Source organism: Schistocerca americana, chromosome X, assembly GCF_021461395.2.
Source record: "Schistocerca americana isolate TAMUIC-IGC-003095 chromosome X, iqSchAmer2.1, whole genome shotgun sequence".
NCBI classification, from domain to species: Eukaryota; Metazoa; Arthropoda; class Insecta; order Orthoptera; family Acrididae; genus Schistocerca; species Schistocerca americana.
This window is the reverse complement of record NC_060130.1, coordinates 791,456,068-791,475,993: the sequence shown is the minus strand read 5'-3', so window position 1 is coordinate 791,475,993 and position 19,926 is coordinate 791,456,068. Positions and strand designations below refer to the sequence as shown.

The following is a 19,926-nucleotide window of genomic DNA, read 5'->3' as shown; positions in this document are numbered from 1 at the left end:
GTGGGCAAGGAAGCAGAGAGCATTATGCTTCCACATGAAGCTAGCCTTCAGGTGATGAATATGGAGCAGCCAAGTTAGCTTTCTAATAACAAGCACGCCCAAGAACGTGCTACAATTTCCAGGTGCTGGGTACCTAATTAGAGTTCCAAGTCAGGATGGGCCGTGGTATGACAGCAGGAATGCATGAGCTGTGTTTTTATAGGAGAGAATTGTAAACCATGGGAAAGAGCCCATGCAGAGGACCACTGAATGGCATCTTGGAGATGGTGTTCAGCAAAGGCTATCGAGTTGGAGCTGTACCACATGCAGAAATTGTCAACATACAACTCAGGGGTGACCAGTGGCCCAAAAGAGATCACTAGCCCATTGACAGAGATGAGGAAGAGTGTGACACTCAACACAGAGTCTTGTGGGATGCCATTCTCTTGAACCTGTGGGGAGCTGAGTGAAGTGTCGACTAGACCCATGAACAAACGGTAGGATAAAAAACTGAAATGCATAAAAATCGGTAGGGGGCCTTGAAAACCCTGTTCATGGAGGGTAAATGAAGCGTGATTACACTAAGCAGTGTTGTCCACCTTATGCAGGTGGAAAAAAGATTTGGATATGGTGTTGGCGTTTAGATGAAGCCTGTCATATTGCTGCTTCCAAGCCGAGCACATGGTCAGTTGTGGATCATCCCTCCTGGAAACCACACTGACAGGAAGACAAAAGGCACTGAGATTCGAGAACCCAGCATAACCTGCTAGCAACCATCATTTCAAGTTCCTTACAGAGTACTTGGGTAATATATTCTGGAGGTAAAACAGTCTCCCATTCGGATCTCCAGGCAGGGACTACTCAGAAGGACGTCGTCGTCAGCAGAAACAAAACTGGCATTCTACGGATTGGAGTGTGAAATGATCGCTTTATCGGGCAGGTAGGTTAGAAAATTTAAAAACGGAAATGGATAGGTTAAAGTTAGACATAGTGGGGATTACTGAAGTTCGGTAGCAAGAGGAACAAGACTTTTAGTGAGGTGAATACAGGGCTATAAATACAGAATCAAATAGGGGCAATGCAGGAGTAGGTTTAATAATGAATTAAAAAATAGGAGCACAGGTAAGCTACTATGAATAGCATAGTGAACGCATTATTGTAGCCAAGATAGACACGAAACCCATGCCTACCACAGTAGTACAAGTTTATATGCTAACTACCTCCGCAGATGAAGAGATTGAAGAAATGTATCATGAGATAAAAGAAATCATTCAGATAGTGAGGGGAGATGAAAATTTAATAGTCATGGGAGATTGGAATTCAATATTAGGAAAAGGAAGAGAAGGAAAAGTATAAGGTGAATATGGAATGGGGGTAAGGAATGACAGAGGAAGCTGCCTGGTAGTTTTGCACAGAGCACAACTTAATCATAGCTAACACTTGGTTGAAGAATCATGAAAGAATGTTGTATAAATGGAAGAGGCCGGGAGACACTGGAAGGTTTCAGACAGATTATATAATGGTAAGACAGAGATTTAGGAACCAGGTTTTAAATTGTAAGACATTTCCAGGGGCAGATGTGGACTCTTGACAAGAACGGGGGAAAGAAATAGAGTACAAGAAGAATGGGTAGCTTTGAGAGATGAAATAGTGAAGGCAGCAGAGGATCAAGTAAGTAAAAAGATGAGGGCTAGTAGAAATTCTTGGGTAACAGTAGACATACTGAATTTAATTGATGACGGGAGACAACATAAAAATGCAGAAAATAAAGCAGGCAAAACGGAATACAATCGTCTCAAAAATGAGATTGTCAGGAAGTGCAATATGGCTAAGCAGGGATGGCTAGAGGACAAATGAAAGGATGTAGAGGCATATATCACTAGGGGTACTGCCTACAGGAAAATTATAGAGACTTTTGGAGAAAAGAGAACCACTTGTTTGAATATCAGGGGCTCAGATGGAAAACAAGTTCTAACGAGGGAATCTCCCCATCGCAACCTCCCCCCCCCCCCCCCCCCGATTTAGTTATAAGTTGGCACAGTGGATAGGCATTGAAAAACTGAACACAGATCAATCGAGAAAACAGGAAGAAGTTATGTGGAACTAGGAAAAAAATAAGCAAAATATACAAACTGAGTAGTCCATGCGCAAGATGGGCAACATCAAGGAGATCGTGAGCTCAGGAGCACCGTGGTCCCATGGTTAGCGTGAGCAGCTGCGGAATGAGAGGTCCGTGCGATTAGTAGACGAAAGGACGTGCCTCTCCAATGGGAACCGAAAACATTTGATTGCAAGGTCATAGGACAACCAGTTTCTCCACAGGAAAACACGTCTGATATATTCTATATGACACTGGTGACAGCATGTGCGTCACGTGACAGGAATATGTTGTCCACCCACCTAACTTGTACACTTGGCGAATGGGTAAAAAGATTCTTCTACCTTGCCCAATTTAGGTTTTCTTGTGGATGTGATAATCATTCCCAAGAAAGTGATGAAAACATAAGAGTTTGTCACATAAACTGCAACAAATGAATGCAACAATTTCACAGTCGCACAGTTTTCCCTGTGCTCTGTCAAAACATATGTTTTTAAGGCTTTCTAATTTTTCCGTGTGTAGACCGTCAAATCCTGCATATGTCCAAGCAAATCTGAACATGTCCTGGAATTTTGGAGAGCAAAGTTGATTATGCGCGAGTGCCTGAACTTTGATAATCGACATAAGATCACGTAAACAATACTGCTCTGTGTACCTGTGCTGCTTTGCAAAATCATAGAATCTTTTCACAAAGTATTTCACTTGCCGAAAACTAAACACATATAACGGTTGCACAAGAGGTGTACAACCTGGAGGAATGATAATCACGTCTACTACCACACTAAAATTGTACAATGCTTGAGCCTTCTGTCCTGTATAGCTGTCAAGGAGTAAGGCAAAATCTGTGTCCGCGTAAGGAGCAATCACACTTCATTAAAGTCTTTCACTAGTCTTTTCTCCATTTTTCCTGACGCACTGCAATTCACAATGACATTCGGCGTTTGCGCAAGTACTCTATTCACCTGTTGCTGTACTTGCTGCCCAAATACACCATTTTTTTCCTGCAAACATAAATAAAATGCAGGTAAAAAATCCTGCTTTGTCCAGAGCATATTGTATGGTATAACTATGTGAAGTGGCATGCAGCTGGTCTAAAGTACATTCCGTGTCGCCTTCTCCAACTAACGATAACGTGCGGGTCGATTTCATTTCATAGTTAAAACCGGACTGATCTGTGTTGATAATATATGTGTCTTCATTGGAATCTGACATTAGTTTCTGTAACAAACATCTTGGAACACTCTAAAAGTTCTTCCAGTTTATTCGCATAGTTCTAGCTTACATATTTCGTAATATTCCTGCTCGTAATTTTGTATTTACTTTTGAACGCGACAAGCCAATGAGATGAAGCCTTGAAGTCCAGGCCGATTTGTTTAGCGTAATGCAATCCCCAAATCTGTAGGTCTGTATCATGCACTGCACTTACTTCATTTCTGGCTTTAACAAATTGTCGGTATATATGGTTTTCTAGTTCACTGAACTTCTGTCTTCGGGTTCCACCTCATTCCACGACATCTTTGCAATGTTTAATTGTGCCTTTTTCCTCCATCCCTTTAAATTTCTTAAATTTATTTGTTACTTCACTCCATAATCTATATTTGTGTCTTCTAATTGGTTTGGACAGTAACCTGTATTGGAGCATTTCCTTCAAGTAAGCCAAAGAAATACCATCAGATTGAAGTCGTCGTATTTCCTCTTTGTGTTCTTCGTACAGATCGTCAACAATCTCATCATCTGGTACATACAGCCCCGCAGCAATCAGCAAGGTATCGTCATCACCACATGTACTGTTTATCAACAAATATAGGAAATAATCATACAAATGTTCGACAATCGTTCGATCCCTTAAGGAACTTTCCGATTCCTTAAGTTCGGAAAATATTCATTGACCTTGTTATTGAAGTCGCGAGATATATTTGCTGGATTCATATTGCCCACAGAATACATCTCACGTATTTAATGCACTCTTGTCCAAAGTAGCGTACAGTCAACTGCCAGCCAGGGAGCCTCGTTAGCAGGAATACTCTCTCTTGCGTGCGCTGTAGTCGACTGACAACGTGTGTTTCGATGTTTGTTTAGGTGTAGTGTCCCCATACTACAGAGCAGTTACCTCGCATCGGACGGACATATAATAATTGTCTGAAAATAAAAAATTAAACTTCTCACTCGGGAAAGACTTGAACCAAGGACCTCTTGTTCCGCAGCTACTCACGCTAACCACGGGACCGTGGCGCTCCTGAGCTCACACGATCCTTGATGTTGCCTATCTAGCGCATAGAGTACTCAGTTTGTATATTTTGCTTATTTTTTTCATAGTTCCACACAACTTCTTCCTGTTTTCTCGATTGATCTGTGTTCAGTTTTTCAAGGCCTACCCACTGTGCCAACTTATGACTAAAACTGAGGGGGGGTGCGATGGGGAGGTTCCCTTGTAAGTAAAGAAGGGAAAGCAGAGTGGTGGAAGGGTTAGATACAGGGTCTATATAAAAGGGTGATGTACTGGAGAGCAATATTATGGAAATGGAAGAGGACGTAGATGAAGATGAAATGGGAGATATGACACTGCGAGACGAGTTAGACAGAGCACTGAAAGACCTGAGTCAAAACAAGGCCTCAGGAGTAGACAACATTCCATTAGAACTATTCATAGCCTTGGGAGTGCCAGCCATGACAAAACTCTTCCATCTAGTGAGCAAGGTGTATGAGACAGTTGAAATACCCTTAGACTTCAAACGGACATTATTCCAATTCTAAAGAAAGTAGGTACTGACAATTGCGAACATTACCGAACTACCAGTTCAATAAGTCACGGTTGCAATACACTAACACAAATTCTTTACAGACAAATGGAAAAACTGGTAGAAGCCAACCTCGGGGAAGACAAGTTTGAATTCTGGAGAAATGTAGGAACATATGAGGCAATACTGACCCTACAACTTACCTTAGAAGATAGGTTACGGAAAGGCAAATCTAAATTTATAGCATTTGTGGACTTAGAGAAAGCTTTTGACAATGTTGACTGGACTATTCTCTTTCAAATTTTGAAGGTGGCAGGGGTCAAATGCAGGGAACGAAAGGCTATTTACATTTTGTACAGAAACCAGATGGTAGTTGTAAGAGTCGAGGGGCATGGAAGGGAAGCAGTTGTTTGGAAGGGAGTGAGACATGCATTCTGTCTATTGAGCAAGCAGTAAAGGAAATAAAAGAAAAATTTGGAGTAGGAATTAAAATCCACAGAGAAAAAATTAAGACTTTGAGGTTTGCCAATGACACTGTTATTCTGTCAGAGACAGCAAAGGAACTGGAAGAGTAGCTGAACAGAATGGACAGTGTCTTGAAAGGAGGATAGAAGATGAACATCAGCAAAAGCAAAACAATGATCATGGAATGTAGCCAAATTAAATCAGGTGATGCTGAGGGAATTAGATTAGGAAATGAGACACTTACAGTAGTAGACGAGTTTTGCTATTTGGGGAGAAAAATAACTGATGATGGTCGAAGTAGAGAGGATATGAAATGTAGATTGACAATGGCAAGGAAAGCGTTTCTGAAGAAGAGAGATTTGTTAACATCAAGTATAGTCAGGAAGTCTTTTCTGAAAGTATTTATATGGAGTGTAGGCACATATGGAAGTGAAACATGGACGATAAAGAGTTTAGACAAGAAGAAAACAGAGGCTTTCAAAATGAGGCGCTACAGACGAATGCTGAAGATTAGATGGTTAGATCATGTAACTAATGAGGAGATACGAAATAGAATTGGGGAGAAGAGGAATTTGCGGCACAACTTGAGTAGAAGAAGGGATCAGTTGGTAGGACACGTTCTGAGGCATCAAGGGATCACCAACTTAGTATTGGAGGGCAGCGGGGAGGGTAAGAATCATAGATGGAGACCAACAGATCAATACACTAAGCAGATTCAGAAGGATGTAGGTTGCAGCAGGTACTTCAAGATGAAGCAGCTTGCGCAGGATAGGGTACCATGGAGAGCTGCATCAAACCAGTCTCTGTACTGAAGACCACAACAACAACACACAGAGTATGTTGATCAAGCTAATAGGCCTACAACTGCCGAGATACATCGGATTCTTGCCTGGCTTAAGGACTGGGACAACTATGCTATCTCGCCATTGCGAAGGGAAGACACCTGAGGGCCAAATGTGGTTTAAGACCCTCAGGAGATGGTGTCTTTGGGGAACATTCATGTGTTGGATGATCTGATCATGAATTTAATCATGTCATATGGCTGTCATGGGACAGGGCAAATGTCTGAAGTAATTCCCTGTCAATGAAGGGTTCATTATATGATTCAGCTTGATGGGCAGCGAAATGTATGGGGATGTTTTCAACTTTTTGCATCTGCAGTAGAAAAGTAGCTGGACAGGAAGAGGATGCTGCTAATGTCCCAAAGTGGTTCGCAAGGTGTTCTGCAAGAACTGATGAGTCGATACAAAGACCACCCTGTAGGACAAGACCCAGAACAACTGTTCAACGTTGGTGGCCCATACCAGAAATGAAGAGGCATACTTTCCCGGGGAGAAGAGAGAGAACTCCAAGCATTCCTTCTTAATGCATCTGATTACATAGCAAGACTTAGCATGAAGTTGATTACAAGTGATAAGGTTGGTTTGGGAAGGATGTCATTTCAATCACTGCAGGGCTCATCAGTGATCCTGAATAGCTATTGCAATTTTTTGTCATGGGAAGTGCCCAACACAGTAGCCGATTTGTCTGGTGGCAGCAAGGTCACTGTCACAAAGGTTATCGTGTAGTGAGCAATGTAGTAAGGCCACACAATTGGGGGAAGAGATCATTAGACCTATACCTGAAAAGGTGTCACGGGCAGCCCTGAAGTGGGCAGGAGAACCATCACTGAATAGGCGCAGATCATGGTCTGTAACAAGCTGATGAATTAGAAGGCCACTACTAGCCAAAATGGTACTCCCCATAAGGGGTGGTACAGGTTGAAGTCCCCCAGTAGGAAGCAGGAGATGTTGGGTGGGTGGAAGGAGTTGTTGGATTAATGTGGTCAATTTAACATAAGGAAGTGGCCTGCCTGGAGGTTGGTAAACACTGCAAATGGTAACCATTGAGGTTGTTTGCACTCACGCCGATATTGCCTCCAACAAGGTGTGAAGTGGAATCCATTCACTGATGACATCTATATCCCTCCCAAGACCAGCAAGATTCTGACAGAATGCACAATATCCACAGAGCATTGGAGAATGGTCATCAGTGAGGTGCATTTCTTCGAGAGCAATGCACACTGTAGAAGAAGAAGAAATAAGGTGTTGCAGTGAAAGTAGGTGACAGTAGTACCCATTACAATACCACCAAATGATCACATCACTGGAGGCCAGGTGGACCTGTCATGCAGCATGATCATTGTCTGTCACCAGTGGGGATGGAACAACATCCACAAACATTGACTCACAATCCTACTGCACAGAGGGATCTGGCATCTATGGGGCACTAACATACGATCTTTGACAGTAACATCCGTCAGCTGGCAACACAAACCAAAACACAGTATTGAAACAAGTGTTCAGTTCCTAGTGATGTGAAGTGTGGAAAACAAAACCCAAAATGGCAGTTATAAGAAGAACAACAGTGCCACAAACAGAACTAAAACACAACACGTACAAAATCACCCACAGAACCTGTAAGTAGAATTTAAAATATTAGTACCCCATACGAAAACCAGCCACCAGAACTGTTTATAACCTATGTATACACTGCCCCAATATGTAAACCAAATAGCAAAAATACAGACATATTCCAGGCCACTGAAAATGCCTTGCAGAGAATAAAGGCGAAACACGTATGGCACAAAAACTGTGTTTCAGTTGCAGTTAGATGGTCAACAAGTAAAGACTAACAATATACCATAATATTACACACAACTGAGGAAGACAGGACTACGAAAGTTGAAGATGTCCTATATTTAGCTTGACCTTGTCCTCAACCCCTTACTTCCTGTGGTTGGCCTGTTGGTTTCATTTTATTGCTGGTGTCAAATATTATCATGTCATTTTTAGTTTTTTTCACATGCGTATGTAGTGATGTTATGGTTGCCATATGTTGGAAATAGGGGTGGCTGCCACCCTGATGACATCATGGGCCAAAGCAAACAGGTGGAATCGAACGCTTCCATAATGCCTGGAATTCTACCACAATGGACTGACAAGGGACCACAAATAAATACACAGAACGGGATTACCAAAGTGTCCGATTCCACCTGCCTGCTTTCACCCATGACATCATCAATATGGCGGAAATGGCTATTATAAGCATCTCCAATATGGCGCCTATGATGTCACTACATACATGCGGCAAAAAACACGAATATATGCACAAATAAGACAATAACATCTCCCTCCAAAAATACAATCAAACTAACGGGGCAGCCGCGTGAAATTGAGGGTTTTAGGGAGGGGACAAGCTAAATATAGCAGGAAAAAAAAGACATACCATGATCACAAAACACAAAAAAAAATAATTAAATAAAATAAAAATAAAATAAAATAATTACAAAATCTGCAAGAAGCAGACACTTCCCTTGACCTACATAGGTCAACCATAACTATTGATACAAAAAAACTACCATTTACAACTACGAAAAACAAAACCAAAACACCTCAAAAATTCAAGAGCCAAACATCCCTAAGTAAATTAAAACATGTTCAGTACACAATAAATACACAACAAGATGACATCTACAAACACCACATCGTAATGACGTCACACACAACAACACCCTTATGCCATGGTCAAAGCAGACAGGTGGAATTGGTCGCTTCCGTTGGCCCCAAAGAACGGCAACATCAAACACAACACATAATCAACCTCAGAAGGAAAGGAAGGTTAGTGTTTAACATCCTGTTGATGGATCTCTGATTGGGAAAGGAAGCTGAATGTGTCCCTTCACAGGAAGCATACCAGCACTTGCCTTAAAATACCCACGGAAACCCTGGTTAACCAGCACACAGCATTACTTCTGAATGTTCAAGCATATGTAAACAATAAAAATTTGTGTGGCCTTGTTTAAGTAGCCGTAGAAAAGCTAAATAACGCTAGCCGGAGGTGGATATGAAGCCTATCATTACTGAACACAATTCCACTCTTAACTGCTGTTCCATCTTGCTCCATAAATTTGACTGAGATATACACAAGATTGTGTCTGCTAGTAAGAATTATGTTGTGCTCTCCCTACCACCCCCCCCCCTTCATTTTTCATAGTTGGAGCCCGACATATGACAAAAGTACCCATTGGAGATTTGTTTATTATGTAATGCAATGTATCTTTAACGGCCTTGCAGTTTTATTTTTTACCACAAGGAGTTTGGCTGAAGTTTACAATGGACCACTCATGAGGAGATGCTGGCAATGCCAATGCATGTATGATTAAGAGTGAATGTGTTATTACTTCTGATAGTAAAAATTGATCTCTTATCTTCAAAAATCCACCTCTCTAGTCCCATGATTAAAAAAATAAATAAAAAATAAACAGTGTTTCTGACATTCAGTTGTTCCGCCATCTTCAATTTCCATAGTTCTGCCAGAAGTTTATTAAACATGACATCAGGCTACTGCAGAGACAAGGGATAAATTGAAGCCTTTGATAATGTTTTGGCAACTCACAAAGCATAATGCAACAGATCAGCATATCACCTCAACTAACATTTCGCATACACATTCGTTGGCTTCGCCAAATCACAACCACAATGTCACTTATGAACCTTACCTGCACCACGGACAATGCAACAGATCAGTCTGTCACCACAATCTACATCCCAAAAAGCAATATGGATGCAAAATATTATTATCAGTGTTCTATTTATACACATCACACACCCCAACACCATTATGACATACAATGAAGCTAACACCAGATATCTGTGGGTTTAGTTGGTCTCAGATCAGTCTGTCATCAAAAGTTCTATTTCACATTCACAGATGTTTGCTCCACTGTTATCTTCCAATATAAACTGTTGCTGGAGTTACACTACATAATGGTCCGTCACCACTACCTAAAATTCAGGGAGATTGGAGAGTTACCAGACACTAGCCCATAAACCACCATCTAGAATCTGCTGGACAGAAAGTCTTCAACTGAGTTATTGGTGTTTCTTCGAAACTGTGAGTAGAATGGGTATTTCACAGACAACCAGAATCACAAAAATTAATAACAGAACATAAAGTCTACAAGAAAAATGGTTAACAACTATGGAATGGGTGAAGCTAATCTCAATTATTGAATACGCAGAACAAGGGAATCAATATACACAACTTAACCGACAAATCAGTTAATATATTGTAAACAACACTTCACGGAAAATGAACACACCTCTACATTAGTTTAACACAGTGAAAATAAGACTAAAATAACTCTACAACAAAAAATAAGAGTAATTACACCAATCAAACCAAAAAACAACTAATCCCTTAAAAGCATAAATAACAAAATAAGGTGATTAAATGTATCAAGTTTAAAATGTGTGGCAGCCTGGGACTTACAATCCTGTCTTTCTTAGACAATGCAGCATAAATATCACTAACCAAGCAAGCCATGTAACTCAAGTCAGAACCTCAATTTATAAAGGAATGACATCACTCCATACACATAAATTCACTGTCTTAGTAGCATCATCGCAATCCAAATCAGCTCTCAAATTTGGGTGGAACTATCATTGTAGTATTATTAATGGGTGACACGACCAGCTTATCTTAGCTATATGACACATATTTAAAACTTGGAGGTAGAACTTGCTGACGGCTACTACACTAAACAAAATTAACAAACAACGTACCAGATCGGTTTGACGGAGGAGATAGAGAAGATCCAAAGAAGAGCGGCGCGTTTCGTCACATGGTTATTTGGTAACCGTGATAGCGTTACAGAGATGTTTAACTCAAGTGGCAGACTCTGCAAGAGAGGCGCTCTGCATCGCGGTGTAGCTTGCTCGCCAGGTTTCGAGAGGGTGCGTTTCTGGATGAGGTATCGAATATATTGCTTCCCCCTACTTATACCTCCCGAGGAGATCACGAATGTAAAATTAGAGAGATTAGAGCGCGCACGGAGGCTTTCAGACAGTCGTTCTTCCCGCGAACCATACACGACTGGAACAGGGAAGGGAGGTAATGACAGTGGCACGTAAAATGCCCTCCGCCACACACCTTTGGGTGGCTTGCGGAGTATAAATGTAGATGTAGATACATGGGAGTATAGAATACGGCTTTTTGGAAACATACCAGCAACCACTTTTTTTTTAGCAGCATTCACATAATACAATACTATAATATGCGCTACAAGATTGATCATCAATTTTCACAGCAGCATCTACATTGACATTGACCTCCCTATCATCACGCATTTTTGTTAAAGCAATTCATTGTTACAGCATTAAAAAAAAATGAGCCAGTGAACTGAAGACAGAGACAGGAACTGTAGCAAAATAGAGTGTCATATTAAGAGTAAGCTACATACGCCTACAGGAAACATGCGCATTATGTAAACAGACACCCCATAAAAGAAATTCAGAAACAAGGAAATCACAAATCTGGACTGGCGTGGGAGATCCTCAATTACATAGTAAAGTCAATTCCAGATTCACAAAGAACTGTTCTATTGTGTTAGCTGTCACAAAGATCATATACGTTACAGACTCCAGTTCTGAAATACGTCACATTTCATCAGTATTAACTACACGACTGCAAATATAAACTTTTTGATTGCTACCATGACGAGAACATACAAGAGGGCGAGAACGTGGCTAATTTCGCAGTTTTATTTAGGATCTCTTTGCAAAGTAAAAGTACTGAATGTGAACTGTACAAGAAAGGTATGGAATAACGCAATACATGTGCATTCAACAAGATTTTCACTTACAAGCGGCGAGTGAATGGCAAGTACACCAACTACTTGTGTACGTATATGGCGAAGTCTTATTTGTTATACTTACTCCGCATATCCACTGTGCCAAGGCAAACGCGAGGTGTCTCGTGGTACTATGATGGGTCTCGAATGATGATCTGCAGAAACCTGGACCTCTTCGTCAGAAGTAAAACTTAGAAAAAAGGGGCGCTTATATTTGAATTTAAGCGGTTTCTCAAAATCTGGTCCTTTGTCTGCAATTCCTAGCTGTGCACCCTGATCTATATCACCAGTGCCACTTACAGCGTTAAAAACGGCAATTTTCAGTTTATTAAACATTTTTCACTACTGTTAGCTCACTAACGTCAAACACAACACTCAAATCACACAACACTCACCCAAAGACTCTACAAATATAAACATAAGACAACTGAGCAACGTACCAAAGACCTTCAGAACAATAGGACAGCGGCATTGTTAAGTTCATTCGAACGAATACAAATAAAAAACAATTACAAAAAATTCAAAAGTACTTAACTTGAAAATGCAGCATGAAAAAGAAAGTTCTTGTGATATGGACGTGTTACATGCTACACATGCAAGAGCACAAACACCTTTGTCCTATACTTCCTGTTAAAAAAAATATAAAAAAATGTTTCCAGTTCCTATTATTCATAACCGCATCCACTGAACAAAAATACGTCCAGAGAATTAAAAATCTATACAATATGATTCTATTAATTAGTTAAGTTAAAACTTGCTATGAGGAGAAAAAATCGTATGCCTGAATAAAGTACAATCGAAAGATTTTAAATGATGTAACTTATTTCTTTATTTGAAGTCCAAAGACAGTCATGCAACGTCAGAAAAAGTAACCCGTAACCATTACTAACACGACGGTGATACTGACGTTATAGTTTGGACATAATAAAATAAATTATTTCGATGTTTGTTGAATTTTACATTCAAATAAAAAACAAAGAGAGATAACAAAGTTTTAGTTGCAAGGGAAATTAATTTTAGTTAGGGTTGAAACATGAATAAGGCACGCCACAATTAGCGCGGGATCATACAATACCCGTTTTCTGTAAGTTGCTTACGAGTGAAAATTTCCTAAACACTGCATCTTGAATAAAACATAGCACAATTCAACGTAACTAAAAACATCGAAATGCGAACTAAGATGTCTAGCAAACGAACACACGAAAAAGATTATCAATACGTTCCATTCTTTTACTTACTCAGCGTATCCGGAGTTCCATATTAAAATACCAAGTCGAGGTGATATGACTGGGCGTACATAATGATCTTGACAGGTTAGTAAATCTTCATGCGTTCGAATATCCAAGAATCGCGGTCTTCGATACCTATGTTTTAAAGGTTTTCGAAGTTCAGCTTCTTCTGCTGCTCTTCTGGCACGGCGAGCATCAGCGATTCGAGTAGGTTCGCCATGTGGCCCTAACGCCTGCACTAATGCGCGTCTCCACTTTCGAAACATAATTCCTCGTCCTCGGAAATGGTGTAGAAGACTCAACAATTAATAAAGTAACCGCCACTTCTGGTCTGAGTATGTCACACGAAGAGAAACCAATACACAGGATTTCAGTGATCTTACAACGAAGTATCTAAGCTGCGCTTTCGTATGCAGCGATAGCAATAGTTGGAACTGCTTATAAGCAGCGAATGTACCCACCACTGCTCCTTTGAGAATAGCATTGATACCAGACTCACGATAAAATAAACTTGGCTTTTACATAGAGACGTTAGTGACGATGCAGCAAGTTCCAGCATTGCAGCTTAGGAACCAAAGAACAGAATAATCGCTAACAATACGTATTATCGTGATTTTCTCATAGTAAGAAAACTGTAAACCTCTCAAAAGACAGACCTGTACAAAAACTGGACTCGTTTTTAGGACGATCAGAGTTCTACTCCTCATCTAGACATCCAGACATATATTCTAGTAATTTCCTTAAACTGCTTCAGGCAAAACTGTAATTATTACTTTGGAAAGCACGCAATCGATTTCTTTCCCACGTCCTTGTTCTCTCTAAGCTAATATATAGCCTCTACTGACAATGTTATTGATCAGATGTTAATATCTGATACTCTCTTTCTTGTACTAACAATAATTCCACATAAGAAATATACATGTCTCAAAGAAATCGAGCAAGTCGGTAGTATATGGGAATGTTGGGTGCACTAGTGCATAAATTTGTGCATAAATTTCGTAAAAATTTACACTCAGTTCGCTCAACATGGTCATATACTACTCCCTGTCAATTTATAATTTGGAAGCACCACAATTAAATTTTAAAAGTAATTTCTTGTTCTGGGTGCCCTAGAATTTTTTAAATAACTTGAGTCACAAAAACGTGTGTACATAAATTTAGACTGAACTACAAAGTTTTCAGATCCTATCACAGTAGGACATGCATTTGAATACAAAATAAAATATTAAACTAAAAGTTCTAAATCAAGAAATTCATAATCATTACTTTCACATACCTTTTTCTTTCCTTTGTATCTTAGTTTAACATTTCCATCTTCAAAATACTGAAAATCCCAACCATTCAAATATTTGTCTGACAAAGCATTTTTAAACTCATCATTCAGCTCCTCAATAACTTCTTCCTCAATACTCAGTAATGTTATGTAAATCATTTACTGCCAACACACTAATTTTTTAGAAGATTTATAATAGACTGTGTTGTTTAGCTTCTGAAGTAGATTTAATAGTAAAATTTAAATTTAATCAGAGTCTTTCATGGCAGCCCACACAACTTATACATGTTTCAGACTTCTCTGATCCTATGTACACCACTATATGAAGATTAACTTCAGAATTAACTGAACCACTTCATTCATTTGTGCTGTTATTAAGAACGTAGCCAAGGTTGAAGATCGTTTTACCAAATGACTAGCTCTCTCCAAACAAAGCGTTATATTAATCACTGGTATGATCATTCGCTTCAGTCAGTGCATATAGGAGAGTATGGCTAATGTAGCTGTGTTCGAAATTTTATATATATACACACATTGAAGACCTAAAGAAGCTGGTGCACCTGTTTAATATCTTGTAAGGCCCACAAGAGAATGCAGAAGTGCTGCAACATGATGTGGCACGGACTCGATTAATGTCTGAAGTAGTGATGGAGAGGATTGGCGACATGAATCATGCAGCGCTGCCCATAAATCCGTAAGAGGGGTTGGAGACGTCTTCTGAGCAGTACGTTAAAATGTACCACAGATATGCTCGGTAATGTTCATGTCTGGGAACTTTGGTGGCCAGTGGAAGTTTTTAAATTCAGAAGAGTGTTCCTGGGGCCACTCTGTAACAATTCTAGATGTGCGGGGTGTCGCATTGTCCTCCTGGAATTGCCCATGTCCGTCAGAATGAACAATGCATATGAATAGATACAGGTAATCAGACGTACTTGTCACCTGTCAGAGTCGTATCTAGATGTATCAAAGGACCCATATCACTCCAACTGCATACGCCCCATACCATAACAGAGCCTCCACCAGCTTGAACAGTACCCTGCTGACATACAGGGTCCATGGATTCATGAGGTGGTTTCCATACCCACACACATCCACCCCTTCGATACAATTTGAAACGAGATTCGCCTGACCAGCCTACATGTTTCGAGTAATCAACAGTCCAATGTTGGCGTCGATAGGCGCAGGCGAAGCATATAGCTTTGTGTCGTGCAGTCATCAAGTGCACAGGAGTGGGCCTTTGGCTCCAAAGGCCCATATTGATGATGTCTCATTGAATGACTCACACGCTGACACTTGTTGTCCACCTAACATTGGGATCTGCAGCAATTTGCTGAATTGTTGCACTTCTGTGACATTCAAAGATTCTCTTCAGCCTTCGTTGGTCTCGTTCTTGCAGGATCTTTTTCCAGCTAGAGTGATGTCAGAGATCTGATGTTTTATTGGATTCCTGATATTAACGGTAGACTCATGAAATGGTCATATGGGGAAATTCCCACATCATCACTACCTCAGCGATGCTGTGTCTCATCGCTTGTGTGCTGACTGTAACACCACATTCAGCAGGAGCTACGCTAATGTGTTCTAATGAGGTCTTATTTCGATAAGTGATAACTGAGCAGTCTTTGGACTGCATCTGTACTTGAATAAAATCCATTTACTAAAATATATTAAAGTACATCAAGTAATTAAAAATTCTTAATTACTGTTGTATTTTGTACATCACATGTAAGATTATTATTTCTGTATATAGCTTTGTAGGCAAGTGTATCAATTGGTATTTTCTCATTGAAATCATGGTAGGTTTTTTTGTAGCTATGACTTTTCTCCACATGTCATGTTAATCACATAGATGGGATAGATTTGTTATGAAATTATATGGACTTATACCACCATCTCTTCTTAATTTACTTAAAGCATCATAAGTCTTCAAATAATTATTTGGTGGGTCTAAATTGCATAATTCTTGGTGAAATTCTTCATTTCTACAATGTTTTAAACACAGTGTATGTAGGTTAACATTTTCATTTTATCTGGTTATTTTATTATTAGTCTCAAACACAAAAGTATAAAAAATGACGTATCAGATTTCAGTGAATTAGAGTAATTTGAGATATTTGGCTCAAACATTATTTTTTTCTTATTACTCAATCGAAATACTTCTATAGTATGGAATTCATAGAAAAATATTCGTAATTTAGGATTTTCCAATACAATTTCTCATTGTTCTAACTCAGAATTAGATTCATATTTGACGATAATTTCCATGTTTTCTACCATAATTTCCCTTCAGTTGGAAGTGCATCTTCTATTTCAACTCCAGCTTCATTGTAATTGGCCCATCTAAGAATCAATTTTATTGAAACACCAAGAGAAAATTAAATTTATATCATATTCTTATTTATAATCATTAAAAATTCCACCAAGCATATCTGACGAATAAAGTACCTTATTTTCCTTTTTTATGCTATTATTGTTAAGTGTATGAGCTTCTATGGTTATTTTATCAGCGAGAGATCAAGACAAATGCAGCAAAACTGATGATGAAATAAAATGGTGTTCAATTCCATATAAAATACTATTTTCTTTCTCTATGTTTACAAGTCGAATAGCTTTGCTACAGAATTATCATTTAGCTATTTATTGGATTTACTTTGATATGCTAGATAATCTCTGCCATTAACTTGAACAGTACTTATGCTCACGTACAGCTGAGCATAATTTGGAAAGATTGAAACATCACCAGTATGGATGTCAACCTCTGTATCTTTGTTAGGAACATTTAGGTTATTTTTAGATTTCTCATAACAGGGAATGAGTGGAACGGATACCTTTCAATTTTTTCATTTATAAAGGACAGAATTTATTAAAAATATTCTTCAATAACTGTCACAGTAGCGTCATTGTATTGAATCAAATTATAATTTTATTCAGTTATAGTTATTTCTAAGTTGTGAATTTATTCATAAATTGGCACAAACAAAGGATGATGTGGCTAATAAATTACTGGTGATCCGAACACTGCATTAATCTGGAATGAAGCAATAATGTTAGCTCACTATGCTTTACTTTTGTTTCACCATGAAAATAATCGGTTGGCGAACGTAAAATTGGAAGTAAGTTTCAGAGGCAGAATTCTTTGTGCGGGGCAAAGTCAGGACATGCGGGGACCAAGCAGCAATCGGTATTGTGATTGTCAACTGTCGAAGCTGCGTTGGTAAAGTACCGGAACTTCAAGCGCTGATAGAAAGCACCGAAGCTGAAATCGTTATAGGTACAAAAAGCTGGCTTAAGGCAGAGATAAATTCTGCCGAAATTTTTACAAAGGTACAGACGGTGTTTAGAAAGGATAGATTGCATGCAACCGGTGGTGGAGTGTTCGTCGCTGTTAGTAGTAGTTTATCCTGTAGTGAAGTAGAAGTGGATAGTTCCTGTGAATTATTATGGGTGGAGGTTACACTAAACAACCGAACTAGGTTAATAATTGGCTCCTTTTACCGACCTCCCGACTCAGCAGCATTAGTGGCAGAGCAACTGAGAGAAAATTTGGAATACATTTCACATAAATTTTCTCAGCATGTTATAGTCTTAGGTGGAGATTTCAATTTACCAGATATAGACTGGGACACTCAGATGTTTAGGACGGGTGGTAGGGACAGAGCATCGAGTGACATTATACTGAGTGCACTACCCGAAAATTACCTCGAGCAATTAAACAGAGAACCGACTCGTGGAGATAACATCTTGGACCTACTGATAACAAACAGACCCGAACTTTTCGACTCTGTATGTACAGAACAGGGAATCAGTGATCATAAGGCCGTTGCAGCATCCCTGAATATGGAAGTTAATAGGAATATGAAAAAAGGGAGGAAGGTTTATCTGTTTAGCAAGAGTAATAGAAGGCAGATTTCAGACTACCTAACAGATCAAAACGAAAATTTCTGTTCTGACACTGACAATGTTGAGTGTTTATGGAAAAAGTTCAAGGCAATTGTAAAATGCGTTTTAGACAGGTACGTGCCTAGTAAAACTGTGAGGGACGGGAAAAACCCACCGTGGTACAACAACAAAGTTAGGAAACTATTGCGAAAGCAAAGAGAGCTTCACTCTAAGTTTAAACGCAGCCAAAACCTCTCTGACAAACAGAAGCTAAACGATGTCAAAGTTAGCGTAAGGAGGGCTATGCGTGAAGCGTTCATTGAATTCGAAAGTAAAATTCTATGTACCGACTTGACAGAAAATCCTAGGAAGTTCTGGTCTTACGTTAAATCAGTAAGTGGCTCGAAACAGCATATGCAGACACTACGGGATGATGATGGCATTGAAACAGAGGATGACACGCGTAAAGCTGAAATACTAAACACCTTTTTCCAAAGCTGTTTCACAGAGGAAGACCGCACTGCAGTTCCTTCTCTAAATCCTCGCACAAACGAAAAAATGGCTGACATCGAAATAAGTGTCCAAGGAATAGAAAAGCAACTGGAATCACTCAATAGAGGAAAGTCCACTGGACCTGACAGGATTCCAATTCGATTCTACACAGAGTACGCGAAAGAACTTGCCCCCCTTCTAACAGCCGTGTACCGCAAGTCTCTAGAGGAACGGAGGGTTCCAAATGATTGGAAAAGAGCACAGATAGTCCCAGTCTTCAAGAAGGGTCGTCGAGCAGATGCGCAAAACTATAGACCTATATCTCTTACGTCGATCTCTTGTAGAATTTTAGAACATGTTTTTTGCTCGCGTATCATGTCATTTCTGGAAACCCAGAATCTACTATGTAGGAATCAACATGGATTCCGGAAACAGCGATCGTGTGAGACCCAACTCGCCTTATGTGTTCATGAGACCCAGAAAATATTAGATACAGGCTCCCAGGTAGATGCTATTTTTCTTGACTTCCGGAAGGCGTTCGATACAGTTCCGCACTGTCGCCTGATAAACAAAGTAAGAGCCTACGGAATATCAGACCAGCTGTGTGGCTGGATTGAAGAGTTTTTAGCAAACAGAACACAGCATGTTGTTATCAATGGAGAGACGTCTACAGACGTTAAAGTAACATCTGGCGTGCCACAGGGGAGTGTTATGGGACCATTGCTTTTCACAATATATATAAATGACTTAGTAGATAGTGTCGGAAGTTCCATGCGGCTTTTCGCGGATGATGCTGTAGTATACAGAGAAGTTGTAGCATTAGAAAATTGTAGCGAAATGCAGGAAGATCTGCAGTGGATAGGCACTTGGTGCAGGGAGTGGCAACTGACCCTTAACATAGACAAATGTAATGTATTGCGAATACATAGAAAGAAGGATCCTTTATTGTATGATTATATGATAGCGGAACAAACACTGGTAGCAGTTACGTATGTAAAATATCTGGGAGTATGCGTGCGGAATGATTTGAAGTGGAATGATCATATAAAATTAATTGTTGGTAAGGCGGGTACCAGGTTGAGATTCATTGGGAGAGTGCT

At 39.7% G+C, this 19,926-nt stretch overlaps 1 protein-coding gene across 2 annotated transcripts in view; it reads right to left on the bottom strand.

Annotated features, from left to right (window-relative positions):
• The window catches only part of LOC124556551 (protein phosphatase 1H), a 174,008-nt gene extending 161,666 nt beyond the window's left edge, over positions 1-12,342 (bottom strand). For both annotated transcript variants that reach the window (XM_047130509.1, XM_047130510.1), the window contains exon 1: positions 12,039-12,342. In XM_047130509.1, the coding sequence (XP_046986465.1) occupies positions 12,039-12,289 (251 nt within the window). In that variant the 5' untranslated portion in view covers positions 12,290-12,342. The remainder of the gene's footprint in view (positions 1-12,038) is intronic.
• Positions 12,343-19,926: the final 7,584 nt, after the last annotated feature.